The sequence below is a fragment of the Nerophis lumbriciformis genome, linkage group LG32, assembly GCF_033978685.3.
Source record: "Nerophis lumbriciformis linkage group LG32, RoL_Nlum_v2.1, whole genome shotgun sequence".
Classification (NCBI taxonomy): domain Eukaryota; kingdom Metazoa; phylum Chordata; class Actinopteri; order Syngnathiformes; family Syngnathidae; genus Nerophis; species Nerophis lumbriciformis.
Genome location: NC_084579.2, coordinates 6,260,533 through 6,278,178, shown reverse-complemented (window position 1 = coordinate 6,278,178; position 17,646 = coordinate 6,260,533). Strand labels below are relative to the sequence as shown.

Sequence of the window (17,646 nt, the reverse complement as noted above, 5' to 3'; positions counted from 1 at the left end):
ATATATATATATATATATATGTATATATATATATATATATATATATATACATACATTGATATATACAGTATATAATTTATATTTATTTATTTTGCCGCTTTTGTTTACATGTTAAAGGTGTTTTAATGAATATACATGCATGTTTAACACTTATAGATTCCTTTCTTTCATGAAGACAAGAATATAAGTTGGTGTATTACCTGATTCTGATGACTTGCATTGATTTTAATCAGACAGTAGTGCTGATAACGTCCACATTTTCAAATGGAGGAGAAAAAAAGTTACTCCTTTCTGTCTAATACCACATGAAAGTGGTTGGTTTTTGGCATCTTATTTGTCCAGCTTCCATAATCGTTTTTATACACTTTACAAGAAATACATTGGCGGCAAACTCCGTAGCTTGCTAGCTTGTTTGCGCTGGCTTTCGGAGACTCTTATTTTGAAAGCGCAGGCGCAATGGAGCGGCACTTTTATTGTGAAGACAGGAACTGTGCAGTCAGTCTTTAGGCTTTTGACGGGATGTACGGTTGAAATAAAAAAAAAATCTTTTTTTCCTTCACAGTTTTGATTGATTGATTGGAACTTTTATTAGTAGATTGCACAGTACAGTACATATTCCGTACAATTGACCACTAAATGGTAACACCCGAATAAGTTTTTCAACTTGTTTAAGTCAGGTCATGTGACCCCTGGCTCTGTTTGATTGGTCCAACGTCACCAGTGACTGCATCTGATTGGTGGAACGGAGTGAACGTCACCAGTGACTGTATTTGGTGAAACGCAGGCACTATGAAGGTCTGTCTGACAGACCAAAACAAACAAAGCGTGCATTAACAGATCGATAAAAATTAGTAGCGAGCTGAATGTAGATATAAGTAACGGAGTAAAAGTAGCGTTTCTTCTCTATAAATATACTCAAGTAAAAGTAAGAGTATGTTGCATTAAAACTACTCTTCGAAGTACAATTTATCCCAAAAGTTACTCAAGTAGATGTAACGGAGTAAATGTAGCGCGTTACTACCCACCTCTGGTTAAATGTACCTAAAATACATAACAGTTTTGCATTCTCCAACTCTTGTTTAAAATTGCAATGTAAAAGCAAAACCATTTATTTTTTTAATAAAAAAAAAATTGTATGTACCAAACAGAATACATGAAACTTCAGTCCAAAACAATTAGGATAAGGGACAATCAAAAAACCAATGGGTGAAATGTAATTTATTTATGTATTTATATTTAATTAATTAATTTATTTATTTATTTTTGTATTTTTTTAAATTTATTTTTGTATTTTTTACTTTTATTTTTATTTTATTTATTTATTTATTTTCGGGGCGGGTGGGTGGGGGTCTGTTTTCTCAGTACCTGTATTAGGATTTCCCTATCAAATTAATAAATAAATATTATAAAAATAAAAAAAAATGGGTAATTGACTATTTGACAAAATTCTGGAGGAACATCTTGTATGAATTTGGCTAAATATGAGTTACATGGGTAAAATGGATGAATTATTTTGATGTGTACTTCTTTAGTTTTATTTGCGATGACAGATGAACTGAACTCAATATGAGGGAAAGAGTTCTTCCAGAATGCAACAGCCTTTGGTGGACAACTTTGATCTCACTTCAGAGAAACGGATGTTCCACTTGTTTGCCCCCTCCTTTTGCTTTTTAAATATCAAATGTTTTGTATATTAATTATGCGTTCAGATGAAAGTGTGTTTCCACCACTGAAAAAAGTACTTATAAATGGTAAGTCATATTTAAGAGATGAAAAAAAATCATAATTGTGAGACACGATAAAAATCGAAATTATGAGATGAAAAGTGATAATTTTGAGATAAAATGATGAAATTATGAGATGAGAAGTTGAATTTATGAGATAAAATGTCATAACGATTAGATAAAATGTCTTGTCTCATAATTTTGACTTATCTCATCATTATGACTTTACATTTCATAATTTTTGCCTTTTTTCCCCTCATAATTTCGACTTTTTATCTTAAATTATGACTTTTCATTTCATAATTTTTTGACTTTTTTCCCTAACAGGTATTACTTTTTATCTCATAATTTTGACTTTTCATTCTATAATTTTTTGACTGTTTCCCTCATAAGCATGACTTTTTAATCGCATAATTTTTACTTTTAATTTCATAATTTTTTGCCTTTTCCCCTCATAAACATAAATAAATGATAAATGGGTTGTACTTGTATAGCGCTTTTCTACCTTCAAGGTACTCAAAGCGCTTTGACACTACTTCCACATTTACCCATTCACACACACATTCACACACTGATGGAGGGAGCTGCCATGCAAGGCGCTAACCAGCACCCATCAGGAGCAAGGGTGAAGTGTCTTGCTCAGGACACAACGGACATGACGAGGTTGGTACTAGGTGGGGATTGAACCAGGGACCCTCGGGTCGCGCACGGCCATTCTTCCACTGCGCCACGCCGTCCCATGACTTTTTATCGCATAATTTTGACGTTTAATCTCATAATTATGACTTTTCATTTCATAATTTCTTGACTTTTTTCCCTCATAAGTATGACTCTTTATCGCATTATTATGACTTTTCATTTCATCATTTTTTTTACTTTTTCCCTCATAAGTATGACTTTTTATCTCATAATTTCGACTTTTTGTGTTATAGTTATGACTTTTCATTTCATATTTTTTGGACTTTTTTCCCTAACAGGTGTTACTTTTTATCTCATAATTTTTAATCGCATAATTTTGACTTTTAATTTCATAATTTTTTGCCTTTTTTCCCTCATAAGCATGACTTTTTATCGCATAATTTTGACTTTTTATCTCATAATTATGACTTTTCATTTCATAATTTTTTTACCTTTCCCCCTCATAAGTATGACTCTTTATCGCATTATTATGACTTTTCATTTTATAATTTTTTTACTTTTTCCCTCATAAGTATGACTTTTTATCTCATAAATTCGACTTTTTATCTTATAATTATGACTTTTTATCTCATCATTATGACTTTTCATTTCATAATTTTTTTGACTGTTTCCCTCATAAGCATGACTTTTTAATCACATAATTTCGACTTTTAATTTCATAATTTTTGGCCTTTTTCCCCTCATAAGCATGACTTTTTAATCGCATCATTTTTACTTTTTATCTCATAATTATGACTTTTCATTTCATAATTTTTTGACTTTTCCCCCTCATAAGTATGACTCTTTATCGCATTATTATGATTTTCATTTCATAATTTTTTTACTTTTTCCCTCATAAGTATGACTTTTTATCTCATAATTTCGACTTTTTATCTCATGATTTCGACTTTTTATCTCATAAGTATGACTTTTTATCTCATAATTTCGACTTTTTATCTCTTGATTTTGACTTTTTATCTCATAATTATGACTTTTCATTTCATAATTTCTTGACTTTTTTCCCTAATAAGTATGACTTTTTATCTCATCATTATGACTTTTCATTTCATATTTTTTTGACTGTTTCCCTCATAAGCATGACTTTTTAATCGTATAATTTTGACTTTTAATTTCATAATTTTTGGCCTTTTTTCCCTCATAAGCATGACTTTTTATCGCATAATTTTTACTTTTTATCCCATAATTATGACTTTTCATTTCATCATTTTTTGACTTTTTTCTCTTATAAGTATGATATTTTATTTCATAATTTCGACTTTTTATCTCATAATTATGACTTTTTATTTCAGAATTTGTTAACCTTTTCCCCTCATAATTTCGAATTTTTATCGCATAAATATGACTTACCATTGGGTTATTTTTTTTGTGGTGGAAACGGGCTTCCATACATTAATGACAGTTAATTAAGTATTTTGAGTGAACTAAAAACTGAATAAAATCACAAAACAGTAAAAAAAAAAAAAGTGAAAATACAAAGCACATAGAGAACTCAAGTCAACATAAAACATAAGGGGAAATAAACATTGTTCTTGTAGCGTTTATTGACAATGTCCAGTGTTTTTATCGCTTTGTTTCTTCCTGATGTTGATTATTTATAGTGCTTTGCAATTTTAAATGTAATATTTACCAAGCAGGATGCAAATATTTACTGTATTTTGCATGGCAATGGATACAATTAGGAAAATAAAGCAATAGATATAAGTAATCATAATAATTGTGTTTTTTGATTTGTATTCTTTGGTTTGCTATGTTTTTGTTCACATATTAACCCAAAATACAATCACAGGTAGACAGTAAACAATAGATGGACTATTGATGCAGGTTGTAGATTACAAAAAGTTATCATTAAATATTTATTGGTTTGATATATGTTGTGCATTTTTAATTAATGCTACCTCCCTAATTTAGAATTTGCTGTTTTGGTTTATTATATAAAAAAAAAAAAAAACGTATTCTATTTTACAGCATTGACAAAGACTGAGGTTTTTGGTCTGGCATGTTTTCCAGATGACTGTACGGTCTATATTTCGGTTGTGATACTCTTGATTGTTATTACCACATTGGGACGGAATTTTAAAATCTCAAGTAAATATTTTTCGGATATTAAAATATAATATTTTTGCACAAAGTCAGAACAACTCTAAAAATTGTATTTTCATTGGACAGGATCAGCCATGCTTGCGGAAACGTTTGATGCAGCCATGACCTTAAAGGTGCACATAATTGGCTGAGAGACAAGGGTGTGGACCTTCACTATAGAAGAGATCAAAAGTGGCATATTTGTAAATGATGCTAACATAGAAATGCTGGTTTATTAATTGAATTAATTAATGGTTTCAAATGATCAATTACATCTTGGAAAATGGTAAAAAATCCAAAAGCCCTTGAAATGTTATATTTATTGAAAACAATTAGAGTGATTTAAATTAGCCCTTTTTTTGGCCTTTTTGAATTTTGTATTTTATCATATTTTTTATTATAATTTTTAATAATAAAAACATTTAAAATGATTTAAATTAGCCGTTTTTTTGTCTTTTTGAATTTTGTATTTTATCATATAGTTTATTATAATTTTTAATACTGAAAACATTTAAAGTGATTTAAATTAGCCCTTTTTTTGTCCTTTAGAATTTTGTATTTTATCATATTATTTATTTTTAATATTGATAACATTTAAAGTGATTTAAATTAGCCCTTTTTATGTCTTTTTGAATTTTATCATATTGTTTGTTTTTAATATTGAAAAAATTTAAACTTAAATAAATGTGCCCTTTTTTGTCTTTTTGAATTTTATCATATTGTTTATTATTTTTAATATTGAAACAATTTAAAGTGATTTAAATCAGCCCTTTTTTTGTCTTTTTGAATTTGATCATATTGTTCATTATTATTTTTAATATTGAAAAAATTTAAAGTGATTTATATTAGCCCTTTCTTTGTCTTTTTGAATTTGATCATATTATTTATTATTATTTTTAATATTGAAAAAAATTAAAATGATTTATATTAGCCCTTTGTCTTTTTGAATTTTATCATATTGTTTATTTTTAATATTGAAAAAATTTAAAGTTAAATAAATGTGCCCTTTTTTGTCTTTTTGAATTTTATCATATTGTTTATTATTTTTAATATTGAAACAATTTAAAGTGATTTAAATCAGCCCTTTTTTTGTTTTTTTTAACTTGATCAAATTGTTTATTTTTAATATTAAAAATTTAAAGTGATTTAAATTAGCCCCTTTTTTGTCTTTTTGAATTTGATCATATTGTTTATTATTATTTTTAATATTGAACATTTTTTAAGTGATTTATATTAGCCTTTTCTTTGTCTTTTTTAATTTGATCATATTGTTTATTATTGTTTTGAATACTCTATTTGTATTTGCTTTTATTTTCTTTCCTTGACATGCTTTGTTAAAGTCGTAATTTGCTCAACCTGACTGATGTGTAAAATTGTTGAATATGTTGAAAGTGCCTTGACTTTTATGTACATTGAGGATATGTTTGTTTTTCAATAAAAAATTTAAAAAAAAAAAACTTTAAAGAAGCACACCGCCCTCTACTGTACAGGAGTTTGTAATACAGTTTATAGACCTGTATCTGGTCCACAAAACAACGCAAACACCCATAAATACACAAATTCCTTCTTCAAAAATGTTTTCCTAAATTTTGTTTAGCCCAGCTTTTACTTCATTTCATTAACACCGAGCGTGTTCTCCAGGAGAAATCTAAATCCCGTCAATCATGTAAAAAAAATGATCACAGTGTTTGAGAGGAAGAAGCATAAACGCTGATCGGTGATCAAGTTTATTATTTTGGTGTTCCACGTGCAACCTCCTCGTGCACTTTGAGTGCCTCCAAGGTAGAAAAATAAAAATGCATTATTTACGTCAAAAAGCACATCATCAATTGCTCTTTGCGGTAGTCCTGTCATGTGTTGCCATGGTAATGTGCCAGCGCGTCAGCTGACAGGACGACAACGTATTGCAACTTTGCTCTTTTGTGAGCTTCAGGACACAAATGGGATGACGAATGCAACGTTCTATTTTAGATCGGCTGAAGAATAAATTAAAAGCTCGCTTGGCATTGCATGCTGGGACGTGACCGAAACCCCCATAGTCATGAGTCGAGTCCTGAGACCAGTCGCGTTCTGATGGCATTAGCAAACCATCATGTGACTAGAAAAAGGTTCATGGAATGGAAGAGTCTTAAAGAAAAGTGCAGGCAGTACTGTGGGAAGGGCATCTTCACTCGGGGGAGGTGCTGAGCACAGTGGGTGTAGGCGGGTAGACCAGAGCCACGTTGACCTTCTCTGAACCGTTCTTTGGGCAGACCAGCTCAGTCAGTCCGTCAGGCCGCCGCTGACCCAGCAACTCACCTGCAACACAACAAAGACAAACGGCTAGTCAGATACTGTGCATTATTAATAACCCAATAAACAAATAAACATGGCTCAGTGACAGGAAGCACTCAACAGCCTGTCATTCACACATCCCTCCAGCAGGGGGGGGGCCTGAGCAGTTTTTGAGTATGTCAGTGAGAGCTCTGTGAGAGTGTGGTACAAAGCAAATATGCACTCTGAACACATGACCCAGTCTTGGCCCCGCCCCCCGATCCCGAGGAATGCCTGTCCTACTTCCAGCACACCAGGAGGAATCCCAAAATAACTCTGCTTGTCTGCATGCCTCAACACACCACCAGCCAGCGACCTGAGATAGAAACTCCTAATGCATGAGACCTTTGATCCCTCGGGAAGAACATTCTCATGCAGTGTTTGACCGGATCACATGACCCACACCGCGTCCCGGGTAAATCCAGTGAGCACACGTGTACGGGGGATAACCGCTAAACTCCTGTAACAGGATGAGTGCCTGCGATGAGGTCATAAATCATAAATACACAATCAACATCAAAATGTGTCACACAAAAAGTAGTGATGTCACCTCGCAAGGCGGGGCGGGGTTTACCTGGGAAGGCGTGTGGGTTGCTGGACCCCCTGCGGAGGCACTTGGAGCACAGGACGTGGACGGCGTAGTGAAGGCCGGGCCATTCCCGCAGCAGCGCGTTGAGCTCGTGGAGCAGCGGCGTGATGGCCTGCCACGCCGTCCAGATGTTTGGCAGTGATGCGTGGCTGGCGATGGACAAAGTGTCCGCCTGGAGCTTCCCCACAGAGGGACAGTGGCTGATCACAACCGGCACCTTGCCTCGGTATGCCAGGATGCGGTTGGGGCCGTCCGACCTCTGAGCCACGTGGCTGTCGATGCGCACGCCAAAGCGAGCAAAGAGTCCGGGCGGGAACAGGAAGGGGAAGCTGTATTGGATTTGCAGCTGCTCTACCGACAGCAGCTGACAGGGAGGATGGGAGCTTTGGTCCGGTTCGGTCTCCTCGCTGGCAACGAAGACGGGGAACTTGTACAAGAGCACGGCAGCGCCATTTGGGGAGTTGCCGCGGGGCTTGTTGACGCAGTAGCAGATGCCCATCTTCTCCAGAAGCTCCATGGAGAGCTTCAGGTCCTGCTGGGTCTGGACGGGGGGGCAGAGCAGCAGGTGGATGGCGGTGGAGGGTAAAAGGCCGCATCGGAGAAAACTCTCCAAATGATTCTGCCGCCGCGCCGGCCTAAAGTTCTCTTCCTCCTCGGCCTCTGGGACGAGGCGGCCCAGCACATCACTTTGAAAGAAAACGTTAAGGACGCCTATAAGGCGTGAAATGTTGTGAAAGACATAATCCTTCAGGGCAGCGTTGCCCTCAAAGTAGAGCAGCTGGCCGCATTCATGCAGGTAGGACAAGGCGCTGTGCAGGTGCTCCTCCGTCAACCCCGCCTGATGCCCGAGGCGAGCCGCGTCCCACCAGGTGAGCCACATGTCGTTGGACTTGAGGTGCAGCTCCTCCAGCGTCTGCCAGGACCTGGGCAGCACTCGGTGAAGGTTGGGGAAGATGTCAAGGTGCTCAGCAACAAATGTTAGTTTCTCCCTCAGATGCTGGATGTTAGTCTGGGTCTCCGTGCTGACGCTCAGCACCGGAGATAAGATCTGAAGGCGGTTGCTCAGCAGGAACTGTAACCGGGACTTTTTCTGCTGCAGATTACAGTCGGAGACGCCATAGAAGGGGTTATAAGGGTTGGAGGTGCGTGCAGCGTAGCCCTGCTGAAGGGCCTGGTCCACGTTTAGCGCCAGACTAATCAAGACTTGGGCGTCCCTCCTCCACTGCAGGCCGACCTGACGGTGGATGTCAAGCCTCTTCTCCTCCAGCTCCGCCTCCCCACACCGGTCGATGTGCGTGCCCACCAATAACACAACAGCCCCGGGCACCTTGGCACCCAGCAAGTGAAGGAAGTAGCCAACGTGGGCATAAAAGTGACAAGACGAATACGCTTTGAGGTTCACCACCAGGATGTAGAGCGCACCGTGGGAGAGGAAAAAAGCTTTAATGAGGTCTAGGTTCTGGTTTCCCGAAAGATCATAGACGAGGAATGTGAGACCGCCCTCTGCCACCCAGCTGGCGACTTGGATTCCATCGCTTTCCTTGACCGCTTCGGTTTTGTGCGACCCGCTCAGCACGCTGTGCCGCAACTGTGTCTTTCCAGCCCCCGCAAGTCCCATCAGAACCAGCTTGAGTCTGGGCTTCACAGCGAGCTGCGAGTGCGCCAGCTCCTTTTGATACATGGCAATGTGCGGGATGCCTTTCATGCAGACCTCATACGGAGGCTGGACGAGCGGGTTGTCTTTCACCTTCCAAATGTTTACCTTGGACAGGTTTCCGAAATCATCAGGAAGGACGGCGATTTGGTTCCCTTGGAGAACCAGCTCCTCCAGCTTTGCCAGGTCCACCAGCGAGTTGGGCAGGTACGTGATGGCGTTGTTGTCCAGCCAAAGATTGGCCAGATTCTGCAGCTGCCCGATTTCCTGCGGTACTTGTGCGAGTTTATTCCTGCTCAAGTAGATCTCTTCCAAGCCCAAAATGTTAAGAAGAACCGAGGGGAATTCAGTCAGCTCGTTGGAGGACAAGTTGACCATTTTGAGTCTTTTCAGGTTGCCAAAGGCGGCGGGCAGCACGGTCAGTTGGTTCCCGTCCAACATCAGGCTCTCCAGGTGCTGCAGGTCGCAGAAGGTCTCAGGTAACGACTTTAAGCGAAGGCTGCTCAGCCACAAAATTTTCACGCTCCTCAGCTTTGCCACGTCTTCCGGCACCACCTCAAAAGTGTTGCCAGAGCAATCCAGTTCCTCCAAGTCGCCAAGTGCCAGGATCTCAGGTGGGAAGCGTCCCAGCTTGTTGTGGTCCACGTCCAGCGTGCGCAGCCTGGCCAGGCGGGAGAACGAGGCGGGGACGGCGTGAAGGTGGTTGAAACTGATGTCCAGTTCCTCCAGGAGCCTCAGAGCGGAGATGTGCTCGGGAAGCTGCTGGATGTTGTTGTGGCTCACGCTCAACTTCTTGAGCACGCTCAGGTGGACCACACCTTCCGCCACGCCGCTCAATTGGTTGTAGCTCAAGTCCAGTTCCTCCAGCTGCCGGAGCTCGAACACGGCCTGAGGGACGGTGGTGAAGTGGTTCCTGCGGAGCACCAGCACGCGCAGATTGTTGAGGCTGGACGATAGACCTTCAGGCAGCTCGTGGAGGAAGTTGTTGCCCAGGTTGAGGGCCTCGATGTGGGACAGGTCCTGGTCTTTGGAGCACAGGGTCAGCTGGCGGAGGTCGCTCCGCAGCTTCCTGGAGCGGAGGGCGGCGTCCCGCCACAGCTGCCCCGCTTTCACATTGTTCTCCTCCCCCGCGCCCCCCTCCTTGTTTTCATGCAGCGTCCTCATGCTGGAGCGGATCAGCCGTGCTGGCGGGAAACGTTGTTGACGCCATTCCAGTGGAGGAGGGGGGGCCGCATGGCGTCTGTTCGCTGCTGCGCACCGAGCTGCCGATCGGCGGCGTCGTCATGGCCTCAAACCCGCTTCAGGACGCTCGTCGTCGGCGGCGCACAAAAGTCGCGTCTCCTCCTCTTCTTATTCCTGCAGACACTCGGAGAAAGCCCGGAAATCCACGTCATCCTCCCTCCCTCCTCCTCTCCTCCCCCTCCAGGCGGGGCCTTAGCGAAAGTCCATTTAAAGCCTAACTCTTACTTCCTTACTTTTATTTCATGCCATGTCCAGTCTTCTGTGCCAAATATCTTCTTTGTTTGCATTTATATTCTGCTTTTTTTAATCCAGGGTAACAAAAACACCATACTGTTTTACTTTATTACGGCTATTTCTACCCTATTCGAATAAAATATCCTGCTCTCTATAAATGAGTCATTTATAGATGTACTGTCGCCATCTAGTGGCCATTGAGTGTCACTGCACAGGGTGGAACACAAAAAGAGGAGTAAAGTGTTGTATTCAGCAGCATTTTAAATGTTTAATTTAATAAAAGACATTGGAAGACAACAAACAGGCGGCTTTGGTCAGGAGGACATGCTTTCATCACAGTGTGCACATTTAAAAAGGTGTGTCTTTATTAAGAAGCCTTTCATTCAGATTATTTAAAATTACAACTTTTTGGTCAATAGGAGGTTGGACGTTGTTTTTCTTTTTAAAAAAGTGCACGACGTAGGCATCTCGTCTTGGCGAGTAGTCAGTAGTACGGGCCCATGTTCTCGTAGCCGGCGTAACTCGGCCACTCGGGGAAGATGCCGTGTCCGCAGGTGGGACTGCCGTACCGGTCCAAGTGGATCCCTGAGTTAAAGTGTCGAGCGTCGTCGCGGCGCTGCTTGGCCGACGCCCACAGGATGCAGTAGTTCTGGCCGTGGTTGCTGTCCCAGTGCTCGTCGCCGCCCACCTGGTAACAGACGGCGAACTCCACGTGCTGCTGTGGGGGGAGGAGGTCCGGCAGACTCACCTGGAAGCAGAAGGTGTCGCTGTTCCGCGTGGGGTACGAGTCTTTCACATACGCACAGTCCACGTCCGTGTGGCTCTTCCAGGAGTCAAAGGTGACGCGGATCTTGACTCGCTTCTCAAAAGACAGGTTCTTTACCTTGACGGTTCCTGCCAAGGCCTTGTCCTTGAGCACGCAGTGTTCCAGGCATACGCAGTTCCTCTCCAGACACTGGCGAAAGTGTATGTAATCGGACGACGGTTGGCTGAAGTCCAGGACCAGCTTGTCACCTTTGGCAATGGGGGCCACGCTCGCTGTCCGACGGATTAGAAGAGGGATCTCGATGGGGTCCGTGAATTGGGAGAAGACCTTGACCCTGGTCAGTGGCAGGCCTCTGTGGTCGGCGAAGGTCACCTGCTTCTTCACTTTGCCGCCCAAGTGACGGTGGGAGGCAGCGGGGGCGCTACTCCTGTAGACAAAGTCCTCTTTGGACAGGTACAGGGGCAGCGCCATGTCCGTCGGCATGTCGGGTCGGGTGGGGTCAGCCAGCAGCCACACGAGCTTCGGTCAGCTCGTTAGCTTTAGCATGGCGCCCCCTGAGGAAGACAAGCAATTTTGATACTGATGGCGACGCTGAAAGACAAGAAGACATACCTATGGATTCAGAGGATACTTTGATATGTTTGATTTAGTAAGAGCAACCATGTTAAGATGTTGTATGGATTACCTCCATGCCAGCTTTGTGTACCATAACTGTATCAATAATGTTAGTAGTAATACTGCAGTATTATTACAATTTGCAACAGGTAAAAAAATACATATACAGGTAAAAGCCAGTAAATTAGAATATTTTGAAAAACTTGATTTATTTCAGTAATTGCATTCAAAAGGTGTAACTTGTACATTATATTTATTCATTGCACACAGACTGATGCATTCAAATGTTTATTTCATTTAATTTTGATGATTTGAAGTGGCAACAAATGAAAATCCAAAATTCCGTGTGTCACAAAATTAGAATATTACTTAAGGCTAATACAAAAAAGGGATTTTTAGAAATGTTGGCCAACTGAAAAGTATGAAAATGAAAAATATGAGCATGTACAATACTCAATACTTGGTTGGAGCTCCTTTTGCCTGAATTACTGCGTTAATGCGGCGTGGCATGGAGTCGATGAGTTTCTGGCACTGCTCAGGTGTTATGAGAGCCCAGGTTGCTCTGATAGTGGCTTTCAACTCTTCTGCGTTTTTGGGTCTGGCATTCTGCATCTTCCTTTTCACAATACCCCACAGATTTTCTATGGGGCTAAGGTCAGGGGAGTTGGCGGGCCAATTTAGAACAGAAATACCCTGGTCCGTAAACCAGGCACGGGTAGATTTTGCGCTGTGTGTAGGCGCCAAGTCCTGTTGGAACTTGAAATCTCCATCTCCATAGAGCAGGTCAGCAGCAGGAAGCATGAAGTGCTCTAAAACTTGCTGGTAGACGGCTGCGTTGACCCTGGATCTCAGGAAACAGAGTGGACCGACACCAGCAGATGACATGGCACCCCAAACCATCACTGATGGTGGAAACTTTACACTAGACTTCAGGCAACGTGGATCCTGTGCCTCTCCTGTCTTCCTCCAGACTCTGGGACCTCGATTTCCAAAGGAAATGCAAAATTTGCATGGTTGGGTGATGGTTTGGGGTGCCATGTCATCTGCTGGTGTAGGTCCACTCTGTTTCCTGAGATCCAGGGTCAACGCAGCCGTCTACCAGCAAGTTTTAGAGCACTTCATGCTTCCTGCTGCTGACCTGCTCTATGGAGATGGAGATTTCAAGTTCCAACAGGACTTGGCGCCTGCACACAGCGCAAAATCTACCCGTGCCTGGTTTACGGACCATGGTATTTCTGTTCTAAATTGGCCCGCCAACTCCCCTGACCTTAGCCCCATAGAAAATCTGTGGGGTATTGTGAAAAGGAAGATGCAGAATGCCAGACCCAAAAACGCAGAAGAGTTGAAGGCCACTATCAGAGCAACCTGGGCTCTCATAACACCTGAGCAGTGCCAGAAACTCATCGACTCCATGCCACGCCGCATTAACGCAGTAATTGAGGCAAAAGGAGCTCCAACCAAGTATTGAGTATTGTACATGCTCATATTTTTCATTTTCATACTTTTCAGTTGGCCAACATTTCTAAAAATCCCTTTTTTGTATTAGCCTTAAGTAATATTCTAATTTTGTGACACACGGAATTTTGGATTTTCATTTGTTGCCTCTTCAAATCATCAAAATTAAATGAAATAAACATTTGAATGCATCAGTCTGTGTGCAATGAATAAATATAATGTACAAGTTACACCTTTTGAATGCAATTACTGAAATAAATCAAGTTTTTCAAAATATTCTAATTTACTGGCTTTTACCTGTATAGTGGTGCGCCACAAATAGTTATGGGGCTGCACTTTGGACACGCCTGTCTTTGGACCTGGACATGATGGCGCTACATTGCTAAAGGCCAAAAACGACAACAGTGCATATGGGTGCCACCATGACTGCACAAGAAGCTGAAAGCTGATTGTCTCTCAATAGTTGTGATGTCACTCATCCATAGTTGACAGCAGTATTCATTAAAACCCTGCTACTATCTAATACGTAAAACAAGTCAACAGGAGCTGACCCACCCGAGTGACGTCACTGGTGGTAGCACACTAGGCTGCAAACCTGTACGTCATGACGACACAAGTTACCTGCACGCTCTCTGTCAACTTTAGAGTCAACTAAGAACTTGCTACATGAATATTAGCTTTACATGTGTGCAAAGTTAAGTAAAAGTCAAGTTAAGCGCGTAAAAAGTCATTTTACCTGAGGGGGGCGGGGGGGCACCTTCACCTCATCTGGACTCACTCGCGTGGACGCGCGCCCTGTGCGCAGCGTGCTTGTGCGCAGGTTGAAAGCGACTCAGTGTTCACGTGAACATCCGTAAGCAGCCAATCAGAGGAGCTTGCGACAGAGGGCTTGTGACGTCACGTAACCTAATTCCCTATGGGGGCACACAAGGGTCAAAAGTAAAATATAAAATAATAATTAAAAACAAAAACATCCGCTTAGTAGTGTCAAATAAACCTTGTTGCCCAGTGAGCTGCAAGTGAAAATATGTTTGAAAGTAGCAGACATTTGTCAAACTAGTATAACCCGCCGAGCAGGATAAGAAAAGGGCTTGTGTTGTCAATATTTGCCCAGAGGATGAAGTTCAAGAGTACAAAGATAATTTAAAGATGCGCTATTTGGATTGAAAATGTATGACTTTTTTATTTTTTTATTTTACCTTTGCAACCTCATTATACTATTGGCTAAGTTTTATATTCATAAATGTAAGTTTCTCAATACCCGACCTGGTTTTTGTGCCTTTTAAAAAATAATTACTAACAACCAAAAAGCTGTGAAAACGATGATGCTGTGTTCCAAATTTAAGTTATTTACTGAAATTGAGTGAGCCTATGGCTTTGCACTTCGTTATTTATATATATATATATATATATATATATATATATATATATATATATATATATATATATATATATATATATATATATATATATGTATATATATATATATACATCGACGTCCCACTGGGGTGAGTTTTTCCTTGCCCTTATGTGGGCTTTGTACCGAGGATGTCGTTGTGGCTTGTGCAGCCCTTTGAGACACTTGTGATTTAGGGCTATATAAATAAACATTGATTGATTGATTGATAAATAACTTAAATTTGGAACACTACTAGTTACTTTGAATTTACAACCCCTGGCGCTGTTTTTTTTACTGTTTTTCTACTGTTTTATGTACTTACTTTGATTATTATTTAAAAAAAATATATATATATATGTTCCAAATTTAAGTTATTTACTGAAATTGAGTGAGCCTATGGCTTTGCACTTTGTTATTTATATATATATATATATACATATATATATATAAATAACAAAGTATATATATATATATATATATATATATATATATATATATATATATATATAAAAATAACAAAGTATATATATATATATATATATATATATAAATAACAAAATATATATATATATATATATATATATATATATATATATATATATATATATATATATATATATATATATATATATATATATATATATATATATATATATGATTGGCAACACTAAAAATTGGCCCTAGTGTGTGAATGTGAGTGTGAATGTTGTCTGTGTATCTGTGTTGGCCCTGCGATGAGGTGGCAACTTGTCCAGGGTGTACCCCGCCTTCCGCCCGATTGTAGCTGAGATAGGCTCCAGCGCCCCCCGCGACTCCAAAGGGAATAAGCGGTAGAAAATGGATGGATGGATATATATATATATATATATATATATATATATATATATATATATATATATATATATATATATATATGTATATATATATAAAAATAACAAAGTGCAAAGCCATAGGCTCACTCAATTTCAGTAAATAACTTAAATTTGGAACACTATTTTAGTTACTTTGAATTTACAACCCCTGGCGCTGTTTTTTTTTACTGTTTTTCTACTGTTTTATGTACTTACTTTGATTATTATTTAAAAAATATATATATATCTATATATATGTTCCAAATTTAAGTTACTTACTGAAATTGAGTGAGCCTATGGCTTTGCACTTTGTTATTTATATATATATATATATATATATATATATATATATATATATATATATATATATATATATATATATATATATATATATATATATATATATATATATATATAAAAATAACAAAGTATATATATATATATATATACCGTATTTTCCGCACTATAAGGCGCACCTAAAAACCACAATTTTTCTCAAAAGCTGACAGTGCGCCTTATAACCCGGTGCGCTTTATTACGATTCATTTTCATAAAGTTTCGGTCTCGCAACTTCGGTAAACAGCCGCCATCTTTTTTCCCGGTAGAACAGGAAGCGCTTCTTCTTCTACGCAAGCAACCGCCAAGGAAAGCACCCGCCCCCATAGAACAGGAAGCGCTTCTTACCACCCGCCCCCGGAAGAAGAAGAAAAAACGCGCGGATATCACCGTACGTTTCATTTCCTGTTTACATCTGTAAAGACCACAAAATGGCTCCTACTACGCGACAAGGATCCGGTTCATAAAAAGACGCAATCTCTCCATCCGCACACGGATTACTACCGTATTTCACAGCAACTGATATTCCTGTGAACCGCACTGTGGAACGGGAGCACGTACGGTGAATATTCGCACCACAGGGAATGAGAAGTCATCCTTCACTGTGGTTCTAGCTTGCCATGCTAACTTCCACCCATGGTGATATTCAAAAGGAAGACCTTGCCAAAAGAGACCTTTCCAGCCGGCGTCATCATAAAAGCTAACTCGAAGGGATGGATGGATGAAGAAAAGATGAGCGAGTGGTTAAGGGAAGTTTACGCGAAGAGGCCGGGTGGCTTTTTTCACACAGCTCCGAAGGCGAACACACCTTCACTAAGACGGGCAGACAGCGCCGGACGACATACGCCAACATCTGCCAGTGGATCGTAAATGCCTGGGCAGATATTTCGGTCACAACTGTGGTCCGAGCTTTCCGGAAGGCAGGATTCACAGAACTGCTGCACAACAACAGCGACACTGAATCCGATGACTTCGACGAGACGGAGCCGGCCATTTTTGGATCCCACGCTTGCGCAACTTTTCAATTCGGACACCGAAGACGAAGAATTCGAAGGATTTACGAATGAAGAATAACTTCAGAAGGTGAGCGCTATGTTTATTTTGTGTGTTGTGACATTAACGTTCGAGCAACATTATGTTGCTATTTATTGCTCTACACCATTTTGAATTTTACTATGTTTGTGATTGCACATTTGCGTACATTTTGGGACAGAGTTGTTAGAACGCTGGTTTTCAATATATTATTAAAGTTTGACTGAACTATCTGACTGTTTTTTTGACATTCACTTTAGCGCAGCGTTTTTTTGACATTCACTTTAGCGCAGCGTAGGCGCGGCTTATAGTCCGGGGCGGCTTATTGGTGGACAAAATTATGAAATATGTAATTCATAGAAGGTGCGGCTAATAATCCGGTGCGCCTTATAGTGCGGAAAATACGGTATATATATATATATATAAATAACAAAGTATATATATATATATATATATATATATATATATATATATATATATATATATATATATATATATATATATATGTATATATATATATATAAATAACAAAGTATATATATATATATACATATATATATATATAGAAATAACAAAGTATATATATATATATATATATATATATATATATATATATATATATATATATATATATATATATATATATATATAAATAACA

At 39.5% G+C, this 17,646-nt stretch overlaps 2 protein-coding genes across 3 annotated transcripts; both read right to left on the bottom strand.

Annotated features, from left to right (window-relative positions):
- Positions 1–5,982: 5,982 nt before the first annotated feature.
- Positions 5,983–10,462, bottom strand: mfhas1 (multifunctional ROCO family signaling regulator 1). Its single transcript, XM_061926748.1, has 2 exons — positions 7,390–10,462; positions 5,983–6,800 (listed from the first exon to the last, which is right to left on the bottom strand). Exons 1-2 carry the CDS (start codon positions 10,220–10,222, stop codon positions 6,670–6,672), a joined length of 2,964 nt encoding a protein of 987 aa, XP_061782732.1. The 5' UTR covers positions 10,223–10,462; the 3' UTR covers positions 5,983–6,669.
- Positions 10,463–10,777: 315 nt separating this feature from the next.
- On the bottom strand, positions 10,778–14,200 carry ppp1r3b (protein phosphatase 1, regulatory subunit 3B). Of its 2 annotated transcripts, none has more exons than XM_061926749.1 (2): positions 14,107–14,200; positions 10,778–11,891 (listed from the first exon to the last, which is right to left on the bottom strand). In XM_061926749.1, the coding sequence occupies exon 2, from the start codon at positions 11,781–11,783 to the stop codon at positions 11,019–11,021; it is 765 nt and encodes a 254-aa protein (XP_061782733.1). In that variant the 5' UTR covers positions 11,784–11,891; positions 14,107–14,200; the 3' UTR covers positions 10,778–11,018. The 2 variants fall into 2 exon arrangements, with proteins under 2 accessions (XP_061782733.1, XP_061782734.1); XM_061926750.2 differs by having other exon boundaries at positions 10,778–11,854; positions 14,107–14,141.
- Positions 14,201–17,646: the final 3,446 nt, after the last annotated feature.